Source organism: Drosophila serrata, unplaced genomic scaffold (genome assembly GCF_035046125.1).
Source record: "Drosophila serrata isolate PLE 108 unplaced genomic scaffold, ASM3504612v1 contig_184, whole genome shotgun sequence".
NCBI lineage: Eukaryota > Metazoa > Arthropoda > Insecta > Diptera > Drosophilidae > Drosophila > Drosophila serrata.
Window position 1 is genome coordinate 9881729 of NW_028257082.1, and position 25248 is coordinate 9906976.

Consider the following 25248-nt stretch of genomic DNA (forward strand, 5'->3'; position numbering starts at 1 on the left):
TAATTGCAATTTCCATTCAACTGTTTGTTCGCCGCCGGTTTTGTGTCCAAGTTTCTGCGGTTGTTAGTGCCCATCATAAATTGCAAGAATTAGGTGGAGTTGGGGTTCCCCTTCCACTGGGGATCAGGATAAGCACGTTGCGGTGGGAGCAGTGGGAGTGGGCAGGCTAATCGGTGGCGTTTCATCTGTGAACTGCTGTCCTGTTGCGGCTTGTTCGCCTGTCGGCACACGCATAATTAGGCTTGAGGACAATCGTTAAGCCAAGTGCACTGAGGGAAAATTCCCAAGGAAATCGGAAAGAAAATTATACCCTAAAATGCACATATTTTCCGTGATTTTTTGGAAACTCAGAGGGCTTAAGATTCTCCAGAAGAAGGAGTACTTTTAAATAAAGTTTTTTATCAAATTTTAAATATATTCCCATTATGTCAATGTTTTTCACATTAAAATATACAGAAGTGTGTTTAAATTTCTAAAGGTTATCATTAAAATGTTACCAAATACAAAAATAGCATTTATTTAAATGATAAATTTAATCACTACATACTTTTGTCACGTGCAAATGCAAACAGCAGGTTTAGGCCAAATAATTGCCAACTGAAAACAATAAGCTCATTCTTTTTGTGGCTGTACTCTGCGGGGCAATCGTGGCATCTTAATGCGGCTTTGACATTTAAATAGATGCTAATTCCCATCATAACTGACTGAACTAATGAATTTGAACTCTATGGTCGAACCGATTGGGGGCAAACTCACGACACTGCTACCAACTTCCTGCTGGCCGCTTTCTTTGCGCGTGAATCCGTGTAACCGCACAGGCACACAAAACTGTGATTTGCCCAAAAACAGAAAGCCGGCCAGAAAGCTTTGCGGATATAAACGCTTTAAAACTCCATATTGTGGCCTGGCCTGGCCCGGATGCGACAACGACGACAATTGTGAAGACCAAATGGCCAAACTCGACTCCAGCCGGCAAATGTCTACGCAGCGTTGTCGCTTCTCCTTCTTTTGTTGCCGCTTCTGTTGTTGCTGCTGCTGCTGCTGTTGCTGCTGCTGTTGCTGATGATGATGTGGTTGTTGTTTCGCTTGTTGCCGCTTCGTGTCAACTGAGTTGGGCCTTATAGCCTCAGCTCCAGAGTCAGTTCCATACCCAGGCCCATAGCTAAGAGGTAGTACAGCTTTCGGCTTTTGTTTTCACAAGCCGCCCCATTTTGCTTAGCCCAGCCATCCCATAACATTCGCCCCAACGTTTCCTGTTCAGAATGTTGCCCGCTGTCCTGTCCTGTCCTGTCCCCTTTGGTTGTGATTGTGACTGTGACTGTGTGATTCCTCCTACAAAATTTAGGGGCGACAGTGGTTCCAGGAAATGGGTTTTTGAGTTGCCTTAAAGCTAAAGCATGTAATTCCTTCTTTTTATATATTATCAGTATACATTTTGATGACTTAGATATATATTTTAAAGCAAAGAAATCTTCTTATTATTGAGTAACTTAGTTTTAGACTAAATGTTTCTATTCTTAAAAGATTAGGGAAACATATTTATAGGGACCATACAACGCTTTCAACTTATCAAAAAGTTTTTAAACTCTCCATGAGTCTTTATGGGATAAATACCTTATTAGCTTCCTTCAGAATTTTTCCTTTTGAATCTATATTTTGTTTTAAGTACCTAAACAGCAACATAAAATTATGAAATATATAACAATTTAAAAGTCTTAAGCGAAGAAAGATTGAAGTTTAAACATAGTTTCATCATTTTGGAATAGAGTCGAGTTTTTTTTAAGTTACTAGGAAATGGAAGTATTTTTAAAAAATGTTATTGCGTATATGCTTTTATTTACGTCTTCTTTTAAATGTATTTCATATTAAAATATAATAATTTAAAGAATCTGTTGAACCCTTACTTACCAACGCCTAAAAAATTTGAAAGAAAATATTATATAACATGTATTTAAAAGGTTGTAAGACCTTCAATCAACTTTGCTGATTTCTGTATTTATGTATTACATATCTTTACTGAAAAAACCCCCTCAATCGAATCAAACTCACAGCCAAAACTCTCATCCCTTTGCTCCACTGTTATCCTTTTTGGCTCGTTCCCTGGGCAATTGTGCGTTAGATTTAAGTGCTTTCGTTTGCCAGGCTTAATTTGCATTTTTATTTTTATGTTTTCATTGAAAGCGCCAGCATCAATGGAGCCCGCTGCTGTTGCCTGGCCGCTCGTTCGTTCGGTGGAGCACATTTGGCTATTCCTTTGTTTTTGGCTTAAAGTTATCAGTGTCGGTAGATGTACACGGCATCAACGGTAGCAGCAACAGTAGCAACAGCAACAACAGAGAACAACATGCAAAATGCAAATGTTTATTGGCCAAATGCTGAACGATCTCAGCAGCTTGGCTAAAACTGAGAATGGGCTAACACTGTTTCGGGGCCCCTTCGATGTTGCAACGGCTGTTGCTACTGTTGCTGCTGCTGACTGTTGCCTCTTTCGGGCCTTGCAGCGGGTGGCTGACTGCCACAAAGTTGTCGCCTTTTGTTGTGGCAGCAACCATTTTGGTAAGAACAACTAATCAATTGGCAAATGTGCCATCCGTCAATCAATTGAGTCTGTCCAGCTTGGCGCGCCGGTGGCGGTGGTGTAGGTCACACGACACCACACGAGTTTTGCTGCAGAATTGACTCGCATTCACTTTTGGGGCAAATAAAATGCCACCTTGGTTGTGAATGTCAGTTGGCCAATTTGAAAATTCATTCATTCAATGTGTGCTCTCGGTGACGACTGGCTGACTGACTGCCTGACTATTGCCAACATTTATTATTAGCCTTTCCCAAACTGCCTATTTTTGGAGCTACTGATGGCCACACAGCAGTGGCTACAGTGGCAGCAGTTGCAGCAGCAACTCCAGTAGCAGTAGCTTTAGCAGCAGCAACAACAACATGCCGCACATATCACAGCCAGACAAATTTCTATATAATTGCATTTGTCGCAGGCTCAGCAAAACCTCGGAGCTGCGAACCCAGATCGGCCATCGGACAATGCCAGGCATTATTTTTATATAAATTGCATGCCATTGGCCCGGCCCGGTGGCATTCCATCCGGCCAATTGAAATCCCAAAAGCCAAGAGCCGGGGCTGGGCTCGCTACTCGCTTCTCGCTCCGATTGTTTTTGCTTTTGCTTTTGCTTTTAGCCAGGCTCAAACTCAAACTCTAATTGTCATTTAATGAGACACGCTCGGCATTTGCGCACGACACACGACTATCAATTTGGCAAAGTTGTGTGCAGTAGTGCCATCGGTATTGGAATCGAATCGGAATCGAAGTCACAGATGAATCTGTTCGATTTTCTGACAAACTCGAGGTTAGCTTTTCGTCCTGCCTTGAGGAGCGTTTTTGCTGTTGCCATTGGAAGCTAAATTCAATGTTAATGAAGCGCAAATAGGAATGGCATTCCGTTTTAAGTTCTCTTTGATTAAGCATCACTAAGTCATATTTTAAATGATAATCTTTTTTTTGTCAAAAACGAAGTTTTTCAAATATCATAACACGGCCAAAAATGCATTAATTTTAATTCGGAAAGCGATTCTATACTAGTTATTGTTAGGTTAATAAACCTGCATACTCAATTTAAAATTGAAGAAAAATACAATTTTTACCAATTATTTACAATTTTAATAATGTAAAATTTTAAAATTTTGAAAAAATTAAATTTTTGTCTGATATACCTATATCGATTCGGCTGTTAATGCCGATCAAGAATATATATGATTTATAGGGTCGAAAATGACTCCTTCTCTGGGTTTCAAGCTTCTGACTAAAAGTACAATACCTTAAAAAACAATATGACAGACAATGACAATTAGTGTATCTGTCTTATATTTAGTTAACTTGAAAATTTATATTTTGAAATGCAGAAATTTTCAAATATATTGTATTAATATCCGGGCCTTATTTTGTCTTTTGATTGTTGCCAAAATATAAATACTTGAGCAGAATAGTATAAATATTTGTGCATTTACATGGTGTCCCAAAATAATATGTTTAAATATGTTTGCAGGCAAGGAATTAACGAGTCTAGGATTTATTTATTGTTTTGCATATATGTTGTATATATCATGTATTAATTTTGTATTTATCCTATTAAAGCAAACTACTTAAACACACACATATCCCTTATAAACTAAATCCAAACCTTTAACAATATAACTAATTACGTTGTAGAATCTTATAAACATTTCTTGGCACTAACTACTTGTTACCATATATTTGTTTTTTTTTTTTTCTTTAATATTTATATACATTAATTTCACTAGAAATTATTTAAAATTGTTTTTGCGTATATAATCCACTTGATTAATTGAGAGCACACCCTAAATATTTTTTTTATTACGTGTTAATGCTTATTATAATTTCTGGGTCTTTATAATTTATGTGTATTTTTAGGCAATAATATTTAATTCAATTCTTATTTCTGGCCTTTAATACATTAAAATAATTGAATAGGTATTTAAAATAGTTTTCTATTATAGTTTCTTGGCACTGAAAAGGTCAGGTTATTTAATAAATTTCTTTCTTGATGAAAACAACAAATAAATACTCTCTGAAAACAACAAAGAAATAATCTCTCAAAACAACAAATAAATACATTCTCATCTAAATAAAGGCAGCCAGAAAAAAACACATCTATATTAACTAAGGCGCATATTATCCACTTAAATAATTGAATCCAACCCCTAGAGATTGATGGGATGGAAAAACTCAGCCCTCGAGTTGATGATGGGCTTGTTGCCAGCTGGATTTCAAGAGCCTCCGTGGCGCAATCGGTTAGCGCGTTCGGCTGTTAACCGAAAGGTTGGTGGTTCGAGTCCACCCGGGGGCGTATCGATATTTTTTTGCACCTTTTTATTAATAGTTTCTTTTTCTTTTGTTAACAAGTAAAAAATCAAAATAGCTTCCTTAATGTTTTTGCGAATAAAACTTATATCTATCAGTTTTTGTGTGGCGAATTTTAATGGTACAATTAACAAAGTGAATTCGCAAATCGCTTTGGGAGGTCTCAGAGCTCGTCAAGAATTGATTAGATAAGTAGGAAGAATATATATTTAGATTTTTTATAGGCAGCTAGAGAGAGACAGGCCTAAGTGATTAAATCACTATATAGGGGCTTGATGGTAACCTTTACATGAGCAGCTCCACTTTCAGCCGGCTTGAGCTTCTGTTTTTTTTTTCTGTTTCATGAAAACCCGAGAGCGTAACAACAGTTGCACATGCTGGTTGGTGTTGCCAAGTATATCATGGCTACTTGGAGACAGTTTGTCGTCCGCTGGCTTTGCTAATTAAAATGTCTTGCTGCTGTCACTCAAAAGGCAGTTGCCTGGCCAGTGGATCAGGCAGACGACGACGGCGACGATGACGACGCCCATTTTGGTCACCGGCAACAATGCGATTTTGCCTTTCGCGATGCTGCTGTTGCTGCTACGATTTCATTGGAAGTCTGCAGCTGCAGTTGCAGTTGCAGTTGCAGTTGCTGCTGCTGCTGCTGCTGCTGCAGTTTTGCGACGGGGGACCACGGGGCGTATGCGCAATGCAATTTGCGATCTCCCTCACACAAAATGGCGAACGCATTGTTACAGTTTGCAATTATTTTGATTTATTTTTTGTTGTGCTGTCGCGTCTGCCTGCCGGCTCCCTGGCACTAATCAAAATTAAAATGACGCGATCGATACACCAGACATGGCAATACGATTCGAGGATGATGGGTCTGCCCCAGCTCCCCCTTCTCGCCGGAGAGCCAGAAATCAATATTCTAAATTCTTTAACGCGTGTGCACATTTAAGGCAACGCCAGCTCATTGAGATGCGTGCCGGCGAACAGCCTGGCCAGCACTTATACGCAATTTCGCGCCATATTTGGTTCAAACATATTGGTTGTTTTTTTTTTTTGTAAGCTGCACACTTGGCCGGCATATAGAACAGGCCTGAGAGCAGCAGGCCAGGCCAGGCCTTGGAGCAGGATTGAGATCCCTGAAACTCACATTCTACCCTCCCCAACCAGGCGCAATCATCTTAAACCTGGCTTAGCCATAAGATCCACCAGACTGTTTGGCTGCATCACCACTAAGTCGAATGTCTTTCTTGGTTACTTGCAGGATGAGCGATCACCGACTTCGTCGGGCAACGAATCGGATGATTCCTCCGATGTGGAGATGCCTGGAGAGGTCTCAGAGGTTTCGTCTGCCGCCAAGCTGCCAGCTAGCAAAGTCGAAGCCACAGCGGTCTCAGCGCCGGCAGCCACTGCCACGGCAACCACATCTGCAACAGTAGCTGCCTCCTCTTCGGGCTCCAAGCCGATGCCAGCATTGAACTATCAGACTGAGAACGGACCCTCGACGTCCACAGCGGCTGCCACAGCGGTTGTAGCCGGCGGAGGATCCGCGGCGGACAGCAGCAAGTATGTCTATCCGGCTGCCTCCTTTGCCAACATACCCCAGAAGATGCTGAGGCAACTGATACAGACAGGACATTTGCAGCTGCACGCCGAAGAGGGTGAGTCTTACTCCTGCTAAGATTTGCTGACTTTATTATATAATTCCTATCTCCTTACAGATGGCAATCAGTATGTGACCATACCCCTAAGCTCCACAGCAGCCAACCTGATCAAGAGCAATAAGCTATCGGTGGCCAATAGTGGTGCATCGGGGTCAGGAACTACAGCTACAGGAACCGCTGCCAAGTCAGAACCAAGTGCCGAGAAACCACTGACCATCAAACAGGAATACGATTAGCCCCTCCTTACCAGCCACGTCCACTGCTTATCCAATACTGAGAACTGCGTTTATCCACACACTTGCCCACATCAATTTGAAAGATCAGCAGGACATAACCCACACACTTATACACACTCTCTGAAAGTCTATCCAAAGTTTCGTTTCATCATCCATCTAATGATGATGATGACGATCGCCTGCTAATTCTAAGTCATACTATATCTACTATATCGTATACATACTATTTTTTATACCTATACAACAAGAAAAAGTGAAGAAATGAAATGAAACCCTGATCACAATGCCCAGCGGCATATCTACGTATGTAAGTTTTAAAAGTTTTGCAAGTTATAAATCGTAAAGGCATTAAACTGATATATCAAGATGAATTATGATCGATGATAATGATTGAATGAGAAATGGAAATAAGGATGATGATATGGATGTTCCTAAAACCGCAGAGATCATGTTGCTTTGTTACTAGTTTATATCGTTTTATTATACAAAATACAGAAAATATAAATATGAATCACTTTTTTTGCATAAAAAGAAAAGAGAAATTATGCTGGTCTTTAATTATTTTTTACAGATTAAAGTTAAGTTGCACTCTGTGCTCAATACTTGACTACTTAAGTCGATAAATTTATTGTTTAATCAAGTGAAATGGCACTTTGGGGTGCAAAGGGCAATGCTCTCACACCAGTAATTATGTACAGTATTACAAGTATATATATCTCATAGATATAGTATATAGTGTGTATCTATGAGAGTGCTTGGATTAAGCACTCACAGTATAAGAGAGACGGTCAAATGCCTTTTGGTATTTAGCCGCTTGATGGATGTGTCCGTGGTGGGTATTGTGCAATTGATTGATTGACGACATAATCTTATTGACACTTAACCTAATTAAACGTCTCTCATTACTTGCCGACGGCACAGGTAGGTGTCCCAGTCGCTGCCGCTGCCACTGCCACTGCTCGCCGTCTAGCACCTGTTACCGCTTATGGCCCTCGATTGGGGCTAAGGAGGCCCTCGTCTTACCCATTGATCTTTTCCTGAACGGAGGAGCGGTGAAGGAACGACGGACGACAAGTGCTTCCGCTTCGTCGAAGGCACTTTGCATGCAGGAGAACCACAAAAGGCGCAACGTGTGGCACATACTAATGGTGGCCACTACTTACCGTACAATGGACTCTGGACTTTCTTTTTGATATCAAATCTTGAGTTTTAATCTGAGGGAGAAATATTTTTCTACTGGTATATGTGAGATTTACCTCTTTTTTATTAGCTTTATCTTTTATTTATTAACTTAAAACCATAAGAACTTTAAGAAATCAGCTTTAAACTCACTTGGAGGGTATTAAAATTAACTTATAGTTGAAAATTTAATCAAGCCTTAGCCATTATTATATTTCTTTTAATTTTATACAGAATAGTTTCCATATTTTACCAGAAACTTATAGGAAACCAAACCACTGTGCGGTGGATTGGCACGCGCCGCGGTTTCCGTGGTCTTCGTCTTTGGCCATGGTCTTCAGCCGGAAGCCGTTAGTTGTTTGGGCCATGTGGGCTTTTATGGCCAAGTGTTGACAGTGGAGACAGAAAATCAAAGGCTGAAGCCATCCATTCATCCATCTCTCTCTCTCTCTCTCTCTCTCTGCGGTCAAAGTTGAGTGGGTCACTAAACTTGGCGGTGGCGGTGTTTGCGAATGGAACCGCAATTAGCGTTTATTATGGCCCCCTACGAGTTGATTGACATTTCAGGGGGCTAGTCCTGGCCCCGTGGAGTCGTAGTTTCTCTCTGTCTGCTTCTATGTTTGTCTGTGTTTGTCCTGGCTAGCCGCCACGTTATTAACCGCACCCACACGAAGCTCATGTGAATATTGATCCTATTCCGTTCACCTGTCCGGTCCTGTCCTGGCCAGACCGACGATTATTAATAATGGTCACGCGCGCGGAAAACTTTGCATTGCGATTTCTCCTTCAGCCGAGTCAGTTGGCTGTGTCCCAGTGTCCTGGCAGGTTACGCTCTGTCCGTCTCTTTGGAAAATCCCAAGAAAATCAATACTAATGAGCCATTAAACGTGGCCTCAGCTGCAGTCGGCCGTAGTCTAATGAGCTCAGCGTCAGCGGCGGAAATTGAATGTTGAGTCTAACCGAGCGGCTGCAGCAGGAAATCACATCAGCATCGGCATCGGCATTGGCATCGTTTTTATCCGTCGGAAAAGGTAAAGGTAAAGGTAACGCCCAAACGGAAGTCTTAGGCGTAATGCCTTGCGCCTGAGCGGGTTTTGCATAGCATGGGCTGTTCCAGTTCCAAGTCCACAGCCACCGTAGACGATATCAAAGCCAAGCCAATTTCAGCCAAGTCAACGAAGATGGCCGGCCATAAGGAGTACCGTGAGTTAAGTGCCAGAACTATAACATTTTAAGCCTGGCAAGTAACACTTTTCAGCTGCCTCGGAGGCCTTCACCATACCCTTGGACAATGAGAACGATAATGCGGAGGTGCCTCTTAATGAGACTCTAAGGCAGCCGCCGAAGAGGATCCAGCAGTTGATGCAGGAGGCGGCCAGTTGTGAACCACCCACCCTGGAGGAGCTGGAGGATAAGCAGCAGAAGGCGGAGCAGAGGCGCCAGGAGCTGATGCAGCAGAAGCTGGAGATCATACAGAAGAATGCCCAGATGATGATGCGGAGTCATGATCCAGAAGCTGCAACTGAAACAGGAGATGGAGACGAGGTAGCTAAGGAAAACCCCGAGTAGTAACTGATTCTTTTTCATTCACATTTTTATTGTTAGCTTTAAATTATATATATATGTATTACTATATATCGTAGTATATTTCCAAACAATTAGATTGTATGCAATTAAATCTGCTCTCATCATCAAAATGCTGTCCTGTTCTGCTCTGCTTTTGTAATCCTAAATATATATATAGGATATATATTTATGTCAAACCCTTTTCGCTGGTAGTCAAAAATGTGATCTATTCGGTAATCGATTCGAGTGTGAGATCGGCCCTGGCCGAGATTAAATATGTATTTCTAAAGGCTATATGTAGGTATTTGTTCGGATTTGTTACTTCGTCGGCTTGATCGGTTTAGTCGGATATATATATTGTGATTCTCGTACTATATATGCTTCATTCATTAGGATGTGTGTGCGTGGTTGGTTGGTTGGTTTTGTAAATCATGTCTTTTGGGTTTGCTGGTTGTTTGTTGGTTTTACTTTCTCATATTAAACGTAATTGTCGTATTCATACATATATATATAGTAGGTGTACTTGTATATATCGTATCGTTAGGTATAAATATGCGTATTGTGTCACAGACACTACAAATGTCGCTTTGATTTCGGCTTGATTCGCGTCTAATTCAATTCAATTTGTTAATCCTTCAATTTAGTTAGTTACCTACACACACTCATTAAAAAGGTTCTTTTTCGCTTCGCTAGACTCTCTTTGTTTCCGCTTCGAATATAGTATATATATATCGTAGTACCTGGATGTCTCGTTTTGCTTAAACTGTATGTATTTCTTTAAGTTACTCTCTCATATGCTTTAAATATGCTTGCGGTTCGTTATTACTTTATTTTAGTTACGTTATGTTTCTTTTACTTGGAATTTGGTGCACTTCGGAGAAGCATTTTGGTATTTTAATATAACTATGAGTTGTGGTACGATTCGAGGATGCTCTATATCTGCGAGGAGAGATGGTCCTGCAGTTGAGGCGACGGCTTGGCCACATTCAGCACAACCGTGTGTGGGTTATTCTAAATATCTAAATACCTAGTCTAGTGCCCAGTACCGTCAGCTTTCCAAAGCAAACTACAAGGTATATTCAAGGATAATATAATAATAAGATATGCGGAGCAATGTTAACTGCCTCTCTGCAGATCTTATTACTATATTGTCCTTGTTACACCTTTTCCTTGTCCTTGTCGACCATCTCAACTGGGCCATCTCTCCGATATTGGTACCTCGATATCTATTGCTTGTGCTACTGCTGTTACTTTCATATTCAATGGGTTTTTTGTTTTACTTTTTTTTTGTTTTTTGGTTTTGTTTCTAGTTCGCCTCGTCAGTTACAAAAGGTTTGTTCGTAGTTGTTGAACCATGGTGGGTTACGTTCTTAATACATACAAATTATCGTTAGTTTATACATACATATATATATATTCAGATATTTTTTTAGCGGTATGTGTCTACAAACTTGTTTTGTTCTTAGCACGGCTGATGCTGGCTCTGTTACATTTGTTACTTGGTTTCTCTACGCACATGTACAAAAAACTGATTCAAACTATCAAAAACGAGCAGTACAATCACAATATTCCCCCTACGATTAATTATATATATAATATAATATATAATATATACCCCCCAACCGACACAACGAAAATCGGAACGAGAACAGAACGATTCCATTGGTTGGCCAAGGTGCAACCTCCTTCCGAGATCCGATCTGCGCTGCGATTCGTTGCCAGCGGAACATATTCCTCTTCCTACTTTGAACTTGTATTAAAGCTTTTTTGGTTTCGCCCGACTTCTCCAGCCTCGCCGCCAACAACTTAAGCTAACTCATTTGCCATGTGTATAATAATATATATGTTGTATATATATATAATATATATGAATTCCAAATCGTAATCCATTATATTTGTATTAAATTCTTCTTGCATGGAGCATGTGCCTACCTAACAGTACATAATCGCCTAACAAAATGGAATCTGTTGCTTCTTAGCTTCTTTTTCGCTTCTCTGGGGAACATGGCCAGGTGCTGGGAGGGAGGGCTGCCCCCTTCTTGGGAATCACTTTAAATCTAAGGATACCTAAATGAGATCTTTGGCATACTTGGAAGCAGTTGGTCGAACTTCTTAGGTTGAACATGGATTTAGGAATGAGAACTTAACCGAAGGAGAAGGTAAACCTCTTAGATAACTATAAACTAATCTCGTTTCCTTCAAACCTTTATCCTTCCAAATCATTGCTGGGCAACCCTCCCGGAATTTGGGATATTCGTGTTCTATATATATATGTTTCTGTGTATAAAGTCGGGGGCTAGACATCAAAAAATCAGTACTGCTTGTCAATGGGTAATCACTAAGCGTAGTTTTGGTTTACTCGCCGCCGAACTCCTTGAAAACTTCTCCTCCTTAAACTCCTCCAAACTTAAGCCCGCACAACACTTATTGCAACTACTAGTAGCTTAACCGGACTCTGGGGGGAGTGTTGAACATGTATTAAGGTCTGTGTAATTATATATATATATATATCTATAGATAGATCTAGTTGTAGACGCCGCGCACCATGCCCTCGCGATTGCGGGTATGCCACTTGCAGGTGAGGATCCGTATGTAGGTCCTGCGGAACGAGGCATTGCACAGGGCATAGCACATGGGGTTGATCGTCGAGTTGATGTAGCACAGCGCATAGAAGAAGTCCCACAGCTCCGTTGGTATGCAGTCGGAGCAGGTGGTTAGCGGCTTGATCAGAACCAGGATATTATATGGCGTCCATGTGATGATGAAACTAAGCAAGATGGCCGAAAGCGTCTTGGCCGCCTTCGATTCCTGCCGCTTCTCCTGCGATTTCTTCTTCTTTTTGGCCGCATTCCGAGCATTCATGAGGGCATGAGCCCCAGCCGCCCCGCCCACAACGCCACCGCCCTTGCCCAACTGCTTGGGTATAACCTTGGCGTTGAGGAGCCTAGCATCGTGCTGGGCATGCGACATCCTTCGTCCAAGTGGCAGGCTGAACTCGGAGTCGCGCGAGGCCAATGGTCGTCGCGTGGTGGCCGGTGGCCCTGTCGCATTCGCGTTCGGATTCCCGCCCGCCGTCGTTGATGGCCCATCCTCGTGTATCATCTTGATGGAGGGTGCACAGTCGCCTTGCAGGCTCAAGGATGTGGATGCTGCTGCCGCCGATGCCGATGCATTGGCCCCATTGGCCGCAGTGGCCGCATTGCTGGAGGCACCATCGGAGGGCAGCCGGATGAGTATCGTGTATACGGAATCCTGGCTCACCGAACGCGAGTTGATGCGATTGATCACGGGCAGTGTGCGTGAGTCGCGTGCCGTTGCGGCACTTCCGTTTCCGCCACCGCCTCCAGTGCCGCCGCCATTTCCATTCGCCGCAGTGCCAATGCCGTTCGCATTGTGGTTGTTGTTGTGATTGTTATTGATGTTGCCATTGGAATTGGGGTTCGCAATCGCCATTGCATTCGAATTCACATTCACATTCCCACTGGCCGCACTCGCACTCGCATTCACATTCATTTCCTGCAGCTGCGAGATGGAGGCGAGCGGTGGGCGTGGCAGCGGCGTGGGCGAGACATCCGACAAGAGAATGCTGGGCGGTCGTACGCCGCTAACGCTGCCGCCCATCGAGTAGTTGTCCCGCATCACGTTCATCGAGGTGCATCTGTGTGTTAGAGGGGCGAGAAGGAAGCGAGAAACAGAAAGGATGTGGTTGGTAACGCATTTTAACACGCACACAGAGGTAACAGAGATACACATAATACATATATACATATATACAGAGTCAGAGATACATATACAGAGATGCAGAGGCAGGCACACGCTAGATACATTAGAGTGGACCACTCCTGACACTGACAGGCAACGTAACGAAAGCTGACAACAAAAACAAACGGCCCGGGGCCGAACTCAGGATGCAGATGCTCGTCTAACTGGCACACAAGGATGCACAGAGAGAAAGGGTCCTTGTGAAAGTATTTTATACATATTTCTTACTATTCTCCAAGTCTGTTTAAAGGCTGCCCTCTTCTAAGGATATTTATTTTCTGAGCTGTAACTCCTTTTAACATTTTCTAAAAATATCTTTTAGATTTTTCCCAGTGCCTGGAGCTTACACACACACACCCCCCGTTTAAATGCGGTTGCGGTGACACACATGACTGCAAAGTGCGTTTTGAAATGGAAACAAGTGGCCGGAAATCGCAACTCAAATCGATTACCCAGTCGAATGCCAGTGGCACACATAAATTGAAACAAGTCCAGCGGTCAAACAGTGTCGCCCCATCCTAGATATATATGTACATAGATATATCTTTCAAATGCATTTGATTTTTTGGCGAAAATAACGCTATTTTCCTCATTAGCATACAAATTAGTATGCGGTTTTATTTGTAGATTCATCTGAAGCTCAATTTACGCTGATTCCTTTTAATTGTGTTTTAGCCTCAAACTGCATATTTAGTTATTTATTCAAAAAGCCATTAATTTCAAACTACATTTTGTGTTGATTATTCCCATATGGTATTTGACAAAATGTGCATATTATATGGTTTTTAGTTTAGTATTTTGTGGGGTTTTCAGATGCAATAGAAATACAACAATTAAAAATTTAGAGATCCTAAAGACAGCATCTGGCTTTAATACTTTAATTCTATATAATAATTAAAGTTCTATCTTTAAACTAACAAAAATTTATATTAAAATACATTTTAGCTGAATATGACCAATGAACTTTGCATTATTTATATTTAAACTATGACTATAAACTCACACTAACTGCCTGTTTCGTTTTTCATTCATCTGTTGTAAATATACACATAGCCTCTCCAAACCCTGTTTAATGGCTTATAAACTTTTAATTTTAGTTTTGCAAAAGCGCAAAAACCTATTTAAACTATACACAAACCAATCATTACGCTGTTCAGCTATTCAACCTTTCAACTCTGAAATGACTATTTAGTCGCAAAATTTAAATGCAACAAATGTGAATATTTCAAACAACAATTGCAATTGCCCTTCGCTCGGCATTAGGGGCATAAAGCTCACCGACCGTAAACAAGACAATTTAAATGCAGAAAGGACTCTGAGGGAGCATTGAAAACAAAGCTGAAACTATCAGTTATCTAAATGCAATTTCATGAATTAATTACAGCCAAAGGAATGAGCAAACTCTGGGAGTCCATGGAGCAGCATGACAGGCCAGGCCAGGCTCTTTGGACGTATGTAAGCCTCAATTAGTTTCCATCCAGGACACTCAGGACATCCAAACAGTGGGCGGGTGGTGCTGGTGTGCTTGTGTTTGCTGGTGCAGTGGTGCAAAGCCCTCCATCTACGTGGATTATTTGAGTGCTGGCTACTACGACTTTGATGGATTCGTGTGTGAGTGTGGGTTGGGATGGGTGGTGGTTGCGGATGGTTGTGGGATTAAGAGTGGGTGCGGTGGGTGTGATAAAGGACCTGCTGCAGTTTCGTGCAGGATGGATGGCCGTTGGCCAGCGAAGGATTTCGAGTTCTCCCACATTCCGTTTGCCGAGAAACCCAAGCTTAAACCTATTGCTGTGTGTGTGTGTGCTTGTGCTTTTCGGTGAAAAGTGAAAGTGGTAAAGTGCTCTCTGGGTGCAATCGATGCGAACAATACACGGTTACAGGATACAGTGAGAGAGATGGGTGCGGTGTCGGCTTACTCGATATAGACGATTAAAGTTCAGAATTTTGATTGTTTTTACTACCTGGAGACGGAGCTTTGTAAAGGAGTTTCAATTGTTACTGGTGTTGCATACCCTAAATCAGACGGCTCCTCCTGTTCGTAGGCAAAGTCATCGGAATCCTCGCGTCCGGAGTGCCACCACGCGATGCACCACTCCTTGATGCTGCCGAAGCAGGTATATGACTTTTTGATTGTATTGGTGCTTTTGATCTGTAACCGAAACTTAATTAGCAATCGGATTAGAGAGGATCCTGCAGAAACCTACGCTTGATTTGCGTGAATGCATCCCATGGTACCCGGAATCGATGACCATATTGGTCATATAGACACTCTCCGCATCCGCTGAGCTCTCAGAGCGCGGCCGTCGCCAAGTGTCGTGGTCATTGCCGCCCATTTGGGCAAAGGCCAGCAGTCCGCCAGAAGCATGATTCACCACTGTGTTCTCATCACTGCAAAAAGAATAGAAATTAAAAAGGATTTAGCTAGGATTAGCAAGGAATTACAAGCTCCAATCTTATCACCTGCTATTGGAACGCTTGCTGGAGTCCTTCTTGCCCGCCTGCAGATTTGGCAAATCCTTCTGCCGCTTCTTCGTCTCACGCCAAATGCGCCAGTACAGGAAACACATTATGGTCACCGGAAAATAGAAGGCCGCCAGTGCCGTGCCAAATGTAATGTACTGATTCGTCTCAATGAACTGTATGTAGCACTCGTCCTTGGGGACCGTTCGCTTGCCCTCGATATATGGCCAGCTGTAGATCCAAGGAGGCCACAGGAGCAAACTAATACCCCAGGCGGCACCTATCATCACAGCCGCTCGATTGGTTGTCCTCTTGGCACGATATGTCAGCGGTCGGGTCACACTGAAATACCGATCGAAACTAATGATCAGCAGATTCAGCACCGAGGCATTCGAGGCCAAATAGTCGAGGGCCAGCCAAGTGTCGCAGACAATCGGTCCTAATGGCCAATAGCCCAGAATGGTGGTCACCGCAAACAGCGGCATCGATATCGCACCAATGGCAAAATCCGCAATGGCCAGCGAGAACAGGAAGTAGTTGCTGATCGTCTGCAGTTGCTTGTCGATCTTAAAGGATATCATCACCATAACATTGCCCGCCACTGTCACCGTGCTCAGAATCGCCGCCACGAAGCCCATGACCACCATGGAGGCCAGTGAATACCGCGGTCCCTTTGTCTCAAAGCCCATGGTTCCATTCGTTCCATTGCCATATCCTCCTCCATATGGATCATACATCCCACTGGCCGCCGTTGTCGTTAGGTTCTCCAGCAGTGCCGTCAGCAGGGTTGTGCCCGTGGGCGATAGACCCGCTGGACTACTTGTCGTCGTCGTCGTGCTTGTCGTCGTGGTCGTGGTGGTCGTTGTGCTCGTGGTTGCGGTTTTAAACAGCGGCTCCAGTATGCTGGGCGGCCCGTGGGCGGCCAACGCCAAACTCATCACTGGCTCCATGGCGGATACGTGATTTTATCTGCTCTGCAGTTGTAAGGATTACGATTCTCCCTCTCTCTCTTTCTCTCTCTCGCTTGCTCCTTATATCTCTCGCAATCTCTTGGAAACTCTCCCACTTGCTTGGTGTATATGTCGCTGGTCGCTTAGTTTGCTTTCATCCGCTGCTTATCCTTTTGGCTGCACCCACGCAAGGCGTTGGCCATTTCTCCTCCGGCCCTGCAAGCAATAAAAAAATGGGGTGTCAAATATGGGAGTTTAGCGGGGGGGACTAGGGGGGAGGGCAAGGACAAGGGCAACCATGGAATGCTCTTAAGCAAATAAGGATATACTTGGTGGCTAATTCAGAATTCAAGCAAATATTTAGAGGCATTTTTTTAGCTTCCCTAGGACCGTGAATTATAATAAGAAAGATACTACTTTTTACTTACATTTTAAGAGATATTCTTTAGGAAACTGTTGGATATATAAGTTATTCTTATCAAATTCATAATGGGAGACCTTCTTTTTACTTGATTTTTTAAGAAACTGTTTGATATCCAAGTTATTTTTTTTAATTTTCATATATAATATATATTATGTAGCCTTAAAGTGTTTTTATTTATTTAGTTTCTTATTGAAAATATAGTTTTCTTTTAAAGATTTTAAGTATTTCTTTATTGCATTCCATTGCCTTGACTTGTAATCTTCTACAATGTAATACTTTTTACCCCAATTCTCTATATTTAATACCTTTGTAGCACTTTTCCTTAATATAAGTAAACAAAGAACTGAACAACTTTTCCATCAGTCTCTCTCTTAAAAGTCTCATAACTTAGTCGCCTTTATAGACTCCTCGAATATCAGTAATAAAAGTAAAATAGGTGCTTACGGCGAGGCCAGGAGTGGCAAAGTGGCGCCAAGAGAAAATTATTAAATGTAGTTAATGGTGGTAATGTAGACCGCAAAATGTTGGTAACAGAGGAACCAAGACAGAGCGCTCCTTGCGCGTGGTAAAATAATTACCTAGATGAAGATTCCGCTGCGGCTTAAAGCCGGATGCATCTCTAATTAAGATAAGTCATCTGAGATGGTTAGTACCAAAATATGCTCATAAATGCCCAAGGACCGTGTAATCTGCTTAAGGGCTCATAGCAATTGCATGTGGCTGTGTGGGAAAATGCAGTAATCCCGAAGCGGAATCGTTGCACAGAGCTATTCTTAAATGGAAATGGTCAGAACAAAACCGGCGGATGGCAGCCATAAAGGCAACGGGCGAGATTTATGAGAAACTGTCCCCGTCACTGGCCTTTGATATATCCCTCCCTTCACATCTTCACATCCCCCTGGGCGGGATTGGCGGCGAGGAATCGTGGGACAAGGAAGCGAAATAATATATTTACAATGCCAGGGGCCTGACTTGCTTTGTCCTTTCTGCAAAATGACATTTTCTGTGTGATTTGTTTTAATGGAAATGCGAATGTAAATGTGAGCCCGAGTCTCTGAGTCTGAGTGTAAATGAAAATGAAAATGAAAACGGCTTGAATGCGTTTCCTTGGCAGGCCGCCCCATTTCCATATCCATCTGCCTTTCCATTTCCAGCCACACCCACAACATTTGTTGTTCGTTTATTACTGTTGCCAACAATGGCAGTGGCAAAAACGACACAAAAAAATACAATAAAAATAAGAAAGAATAGAAAGAAATAGCAACACAACGTGCAACAGTGTCGCAGTAGGAACTTGGCTCGTAGCTCCTGGCTCCGACACTTTGGCACGGAAATGTTCCAGGCGGCTTCCTCTGACACTTTTCAAAACTATTGATGTTGTCATTGGCCATATGCCTATACATATCGCCTTCATTTGGCAGCCATTGTGTGCGCGAAGACTTTGATTTGGAAAGTTCTCTGTTCTGTTTAATGAAAAGCCACGTTACGCATACGCCATGGATACCGGCCTGCCTGCCTGCCACCTGATTGATGGGCCAAGATACTGCTGGGCCTGGTGACTATGCCGTCCGTGATTGATTCGCATTCAATAAGTGTAAAGTTATTGTGTCCTAGCTAGGTCCATTGTCACTGGGGATTTCATACAAATCGGGCCACAAAAGGGTCAGGACACCAGAAAACTAAATTTCCCATCTAAGCGGATTTCATTTTTTTTGTCGGTTTCATTCAATTGTTGGGATTATTTTTAATTGCCCTTAAGGCTGCAATCAAAATCAATCAAAGGGATGGCAATTAAATTGAATGAAAGAGAAAACAAATATTGCGTATACGTAATATTTCGCACATTTTGCATAGCAATGATTGCTGGGAATTGCATTGCATTGCCTACTTTTTAGGTTTTTCCTGAAAACTCTTTCAATTAAAAGTCCGAATTGTTTATAAATTCTATTGAAGTTGTAAAAAATTTCTGTCATTCCCCAAAGTGCATCATTTGTGAGATTCCACCGCACTGGAAATCGTGCAAATTAATTAACCAATTGTCGGTAAATACACTTCAACGGAATCTCGTATTTGCATAGCAATATTTTAAATTCTGATAGGTTTCATTGGAAGTGTGCAATGATTGTGTAATTGACCTCATGTCGGTCTCAATCAGTGTATCATTTCAATGGAATTTGGGACCGCTCTTGTTCTGGGGCTATTTATGGAAAACCCACCAATCGATGCCCAATTAAATGCAGCGTTAACCAATAAATCAATCAAAATCCGTCTGTTTATCTCATTGAAAACACGCACACACACACACCCACGCGTATAAATCAATTGCAAAACAAGCTAACAAAAGGGGGGAGGGAGCTATGGGATGGGCTAAAACCAATGGGGCGCCATAAATTGAGCCAACGTATCGTATTGACAAGAACCCAAAAACAAATGGAGAGAGCACAGAAACATTTCCAATAAATGAAAAACAAATCGCAGGAGTCAGGAGTGCCGCCTGCCTAGCTATGTATGTATGTGAATGAGTGAGTGGCGGTTATATCCTTGTAGTAAGATGTTATTCCGTATCCGTAAGTATAGTTGCATCGTTACTTTCCGGCTACGTGATTTGACCCCATGTACCTATGGACATTTGTACCTTGCCCCCTGTCTCCCTTTGAGGCCAACTAGTTATTGAGTGTACTACTCGGGTTGAGGTAACCGGATAGCTGTCTGCCGCATGTAACATTCAAATTTATCAGGCGACCGTCGGACCAACGGACCAACGGACCGACGGACCGACGGACCGACGGACCGCTCCTTGGCAAATAATCGAATTGAGCTTCTTGTTGCCGTGCCTCGCTTTTTGGCTGCCATAAAAAAAGGATTTATGGATTTATTATCAAATGCGTTGGGCGAAAAACACAAGTAACCATATACGCATACGATACCTACATATATATCGTATGGTATGATGTTACACGCACACACACAACAGCACCCACAGGCTGAAAAGCGGCACACACACACACAACCTGAGACCCGCGCGGATTTGTTTTGCCATTTATTAGGCTATTTTTATGACACGGCCACGAGCCGGAGCTAGAGAGAGCCAGTGGAACGATGGAGTAAACACAGTAAGTAACCGCTAATCAAATCAGGGGCAATGACTAACTATATATGCCCATATTATATACTATATTTATTTATTTATTTATTAAAAATGTTCGCCAGGTGCTGTGGAATTATGTTAACAGGCGACTCTTTGGACATTTCATTAAATTCACACGTTTAGTGATTGCGAAACTGGCTTTTATCAAAGCATTTGCTGCTAAATAAATAATAAAGCCAGTTAATTAGCTGTACAATAGATAATTGTAAATTTTGGCATTATCGCAGGCTTACTGGCAATCAGGTGATACAGTTCTTACACGCTCCTAGCAACCGGTGATTAAATATCAACTGAAATATTTATTGATTGTTGCCAAATGGCGCCAGAAAGTTGCTTTCATTTTGCTAATTAACTAATGTATAGAAATGTAATTGCTGCTAATGAGAAATTCATGTGAATTACAATTGCCTTTGTAAGTGAGAAATAATGCATTCTACTAATTCCCTAATGCAGTTTCTGACAATTCGGCTGAATTTCAATTCTGTTTAATGCCTTTCGCAATAGGTGATGAAATCAATTAAGTATTAAGTTTATTACTTATTTAAATAGTCACAAGTACACATACTTAGAAAGTATTTAAGTATTTGGTATTTAAATATGGGAAATTATTAAGTGTTTGATTTTGTTTGATAAAAATGAAGTAATAACTCGGAAAGCTTAAGTTTTCGTTTCAGAGAAATATCAATAATTTTTTAAGCATTTAAAAAGTGATTTATAAAGGGTAAGAAAATGTCAAAAATAATAAGAAGTACCAGGAGATATAACTTGAAAGATAACTACAGAAATTGGTTCCTATGTTCTCTGCTTGTTCTATGTTATCCCTAAATTATAACTTATTTTTCGAGTTCTGGTTCGCTTTACTATACTATATATTACTTTTTCCAGGCCACTATATATCCATATCTCAAACAAATCTTGTACAAACACGCTTTATTTCGCTTATATCAAGCTTTTCAATAAAGCTTCGTTTGTTTTCTGCTGGAATATGCTTCAAAAGAACTCAAAATTCCACATATTTTCGTCCTTAGTCACTTGTCACTGTGTCTGTGTGTATTTTTTGATCAGCTCATCAACAGTCGGCTTTATTTTGCACTGGATATATTTGGTTATTCGCATTTTTTGGGCTCTCGTTATGGGTCGCCTCCTTTTATGCGGGCTCTGTCAACGCTCACTCACACGTTTACACCCCTATTTGCACACACCCACACACCCACACACACACACTCTTTGCAAAGGAGAAGAAAGGCCAACTAGTGCATACTTTTGTGCGCCCTTCGGTGTCTTCTTTGCCTTTCCGCTCCTTTCCGTTTCTTTCCGCTGGCTTATGTTAATTTTTGCGCGAGTTTAATTGCTTGCCACATGGCTGCTGATGCCAAGCGGATGCTGTTAGCTAGATGCCTGCTTGCCTGCTGCTAGCTTTCTGCTTTCTGCTGCTTTTGGCCCTTTCGAGCTGTCCGAGCCGAGAGCCAGGCCGCCTTTCGCTCTTACTTTTGCCTGGCTTGTTTGCGGAAATTGAATTGCTGGAGGACGGACCCTGGGTTTCACCTTATGCTAAGGGCTGTCCGCTAAGCATATTGCCATGTGTCCCGCACAGGGAGAAAATCTAAGCACCAGTAGGATGCTTCTAAGGATATTTAAGATTCTTGGGGATTCTAGGATGTATTATTTTCAATTCAATATTCTTAGAAACGCTGTATATTATTACCCCTACCTTTAAGTTCACTTTAGATCTAATTTGATTCTTTAATAGTAAATAATTGAAAGAAGACATTTGTATGTTTGTGTATATTTATACTCTTGAAGAGCTTTATCATTTTAGTCACAAGCTAGTAACGCTATGGAGGAATCATTCGATCGATCGATCTAGTCATGTTTGGTAAAAAAAAAAATCAAAAATTTTCCGAAATTAAAAAATGTTATAATGTTGCCAAAATTTTTAATGTTTTAAAATTCTAAATTGAGTATGTCGATTTATTAACCTAATAAAAACTATCATTAAACAGCTTTCCGAATTAAAATTAATGCATTTTTGGTGATTTTGATTTCTCTAACAAATTTTAATATACTAATTTCTATATATAACGAATATTTGAAGCTTAGTTATGATCGATTTCCAATTCAATCTGATAATTTAATTACTGAACTTGCCTTTAACTGGAATTACGTATCTTTATAAATTTGTAAACTAATCTTTAGACACACATGGCGTATACTTAATGTAGGGGTTTTACGTTAAGTATACGCCATGTATGCTAGATTTCTCTTATATACAAAACTAGTTTTATACCCTTGCAGGGTATTATAATTTTAGTTTTAGAAGCCTTTTACGTCGCGAAGGAGTCGGTTCCGACCCTATAAATCATATATATTCTTGATCAACAGTCAGACAAATCCTAGTTAAATAATAACTATCACAAAACGTATTTTATAAGGTTTCTCATAGTACAAATATCCTATACCAAGTTCAGACCTTAAAAAAAAAGTATAGTAAATATTTCACGATTTAAAAGGACCTTTTGCAGCTAGTAACTAGTTTATGGTTACTGTTATTTTTTGTAGGGGGGTTTTTTGCCGTGCAGGCTCCGTTGTAAGATTTTTGCGAGCTGGTGGGCGGTGGTCGTTGGTCCAGGGAGGGGGTGTTGGGACAGGGGGGGAGGTGGCCTGAGCCGCGCCCCACCGACCTACTCACTCGCACAAAGTTTAATCAAAACGAGAGCACTGGAAACGGAAAAAGCAGCGCTGCCAACGCACGCATACACACTTACTTGCGCTCTCTCTCTCTCTCTCTCTCTGGCCGTAGCTGTTGCCGCTCTCCGTTCTCCTTTCACCGCTCTTTCACCGCTTGCCCTCCTGCTCTAACCTATTGCTTATTTGTGCACGCTCAGCATCGGCTTCAGTTGTAACGGTGACATCGCTGGTGTTGTTATTTTTGTTGTTGTTGGAGCTTTTGCTTTTGCCTTTGGCTTTGCTTTTGTTTTTGTTTTTGCTGATGCTGCTGCTGAGGCTGCTGCTTCTTCCTCTGCTGCTGGCTCTGCTGCTGTGCTGTTGCTGTTGGTGTTGGTGTTGCTGTTTCTGTTGATTTTGGCCATTTGCCGCTCCCAAAAGTATGCTTTGTAATTTTTTGTATTGTGCGCGCACATCTTTGGCTCTGCTTTCTAGTCCTCCTCTGCTCCGCTTTGCTCCTTGCTCAGCTCCTGCTCCGACTGCTGCTGCTGCTGCTGCTGCTCCCCAGCTTCTTCGCCTCCAAGCTGTGCTGGCCTGCTCAATTCATTTCGCCTTTCGCCAATTTTATTATACACAATGAGAACTGCGACGCCGGCGTCGCTGCCGCTGCCCCGCTGCCACAGTCGGCGTCTACGCTGCGACGCTTTGCGTGCCCAAAGTTTCCACATTTAACATTGTAATCGGGTTTACTATTTTCGCCATATAGATAGATGAAACACGCTAGAACTTTGCACACTTTTATTTATTAATTATTCGCTATTATTTAATTATAAACTCTCATTAATTATTGCTTTTGGAATTCACTCTATGGCTAGGTAATAAAAACAGTTAAGCGTTTGTGCACGCGTCTTAGCTGCCTTCCGAATCGCTTCCCCTCAGCTTTTCTGGGGTTTGTTTTTTTTCGCGGCCAGAGAAGCTGTAGCGCACGTTGCTAAATCTCATCCGGGACTGAAGCTGAAAATTTCAGTTAAGGTATATAACGGTATGGCCGAAGAGAGACGAGCGGCCAAGCAGCCGAAGCGCTTGCCGAAGAGCCGCCGAAGGTGCCGAACCCCAAAAACGAACGGGAGAGCGAGCGCGAGATTCAGGATCCTTTTGTGCTGGAATTTGTGTTTGTTGGGCAACATGGGCGAGCATCCTTTGGCGAACACCCTCGCACAAAGGACATGTGCGTGCTCGTGTGAGTCTCTGTGTGTGTGGGTGGCGGAAAAGCGGAAAACTGCGCGCCTGCAGGAATGTCTCTGTGTGTGCGTTACGCTGCACAGCCGAAAATGTGCTGGCAGCGGAACTTAATGGAAGAATATGAATGAAAACGCCGCAACAGTCCAACAGCAAAGGGGATGAGGTAGCAGAGAAGCGGTTAGGTGGTGTCCTGGGTGGTTAGTAACTTGATTGCACTGAGAAAAAATAAGATTAATTAACGGAAACAAGGGAAATAACAAGGATGCCTGAGTAAGTATGTCCTATTTGTATGCTTTTTGCTTATTTTTATGGGTTTAAAAACCCTTATTTACGGCAATATCCCTCGAAGATTTAAAAAATGATGATTTAAAGAAGGTTATACTATGTTCAGCCTTCTTAAAGCCAATTGAAAGATGTTTCAATATTTAAAAGAAAGTATTCTCGAAGAACTCAAGTAAATCTCTTAAAAATATATAAACTCTCAACTCTTGCATACTTCTAGATCCTTTAAGTTCCTTAATATACATTCCCAATGTTCTGTAGGGAATAGTTTTCACCATGCGATAAAATAAAAAACCCCTTTTTCAGCGTGCAAATTCCAGGTGGCGAAGGCAAGTCCGCCACGAGGCCCACGGGCATTGCTCAAGCATGCTTGCCGTGCCATCTTTTGTAGCTTACGACTGCTCTGCGCGCTCTTCATCAGCAGCAAGAGCCGCAGCAACATCTACACCGGCAATGGCATCAGCAGCATCAGCAACAGCAGCAGCAGCAGCAACAGCAACAGCAACATCTGCAGGCAGCAACACTAACAGCGGCAACATCAAGAGCCTGTGTCCGCGCTGGCTTTTCAATGGGACTTTGGGCGAATAAGAGTGGGGCGTTAGTGTGAGTGCCGCTGCGAGGGTGTTCGTGTGAAGTGGAAATGCTGGAAAAGCGCATTCTCACATTTCAATTAAATAATACCAGCAGCAGAGCATAGTTCACAATTGCCAGTTCAATGGGCGTACTGGGCCAGGACCCAGGACCTCTAGCTGGGGAATTTAGAAAGGAAAGAAAACAGAATGCCACAAA

General features: G+C 42.1%; 3 protein-coding genes and 1 non-coding gene across 7 annotated transcripts in view; 3 read left to right on the forward strand and 1 right to left on the reverse strand.

Annotated features, from left to right (window-relative positions):
- The window catches only part of bs (serum response factor blistered), a 33842-nt gene extending 26518 nt beyond the window's left edge, over nt 1-7324 (forward strand). Inside the window, exons 3-4 of the mRNA XM_020946513.2 lie at nt 6147-6543; nt 6604-7324. Coding sequence (XP_020802172.2) covers nt 6147-6543; nt 6604-6782 — 576 coding nt within the window. The 3' untranslated portion in view covers nt 6783-7324. The remainder of the gene's footprint in view (nt 1-6146; nt 6544-6603) is intronic.
- On the forward strand, nt 4804-4877 carry TRNAN-GUU (transfer RNA asparagine (anticodon GUU)). The gene has a single exon. It is a non-coding gene; the product is annotated as a tRNA-Asn (tRNA).
- Nucleotides 7325-8728: 1404 nt separating the features above from the next.
- Nucleotides 8729-9658, forward strand: LOC110181075 (uncharacterized). The gene is made up of 2 exons (XM_086829079.1): nt 8729-9164; nt 9220-9658. The coding sequence occupies exons 1-2, from the start codon at nt 9065-9067 to the stop codon at nt 9528-9530; spliced, it is 411 nt and encodes a 136-aa protein (XP_086685205.1). The 5' UTR covers nt 8729-9064; the 3' UTR covers nt 9531-9658.
- mAChR-A (muscarinic Acetylcholine Receptor, A-type) lies at nt 9538-23962 on the reverse strand. Of its 4 annotated transcripts, none has more exons than XM_020947703.2 (5): nt 23037-23962; nt 15750-16915; nt 15494-15677; nt 15302-15438; nt 9538-13185 (listed from the first exon to the last, which is right to left on the reverse strand). In XM_020947703.2, the coding sequence occupies exons 2-5, from the start codon at nt 16697-16699 to the stop codon at nt 12051-12053; spliced, it is 2406 nt and encodes an 801-aa protein (XP_020803362.2). In that variant the 5' UTR covers nt 16700-16915; nt 23037-23962; the 3' UTR covers nt 9538-12050. The 4 variants fall into 4 exon arrangements, with proteins under 4 accessions (XP_020803362.2, XP_086685202.1, XP_086685204.1 ...); XM_086829076.1 differs by having other exon boundaries at nt 15251-15438; XM_086829078.1 differs by lacking the exon at nt 23037-23962 and adding an exon at nt 21533-21702.
- Between the last annotated feature and the right edge of the window lie 1286 nt (nt 23963-25248).

Excerpts from the sequence above, each read along its gene's own strand:
- mAChR-A (XM_086829076.1), bottom strand. The coding sequence starts at position 16,699 with ATGGAGCCAGTGATGAGTTTGGCGTTGGCCGCCCACGGGCCGCCCAGC. Across the intron at positions 15,439-15,493 it reads TGCATTCACGCAAATCAAGC|ATCAAAAGCACCAATACAAT; the intron begins GTAGGTTTCTGC and ends TTTCGGTTACAG. Across the intron at positions 13,186-15,250 it reads TTACAAAGCTCCGTCTCCAG|ATGCACCTCGATGAACGTGA; the intron begins GTAGTAAAAACA and ends TCTAACACACAG.
- LOC110181075 (XM_086829079.1), top strand. The coding sequence starts at position 9,065 with ATGGGCTGTTCCAGTTCCAAGTCCACAGCCACCGTAGACGATATCAAA. Across the intron at positions 9,165-9,219 it reads GGCCGGCCATAAGGAGTACC|CTGCCTCGGAGGCCTTCACC; the intron begins GTGAGTTAAGTG and ends AACACTTTTCAG.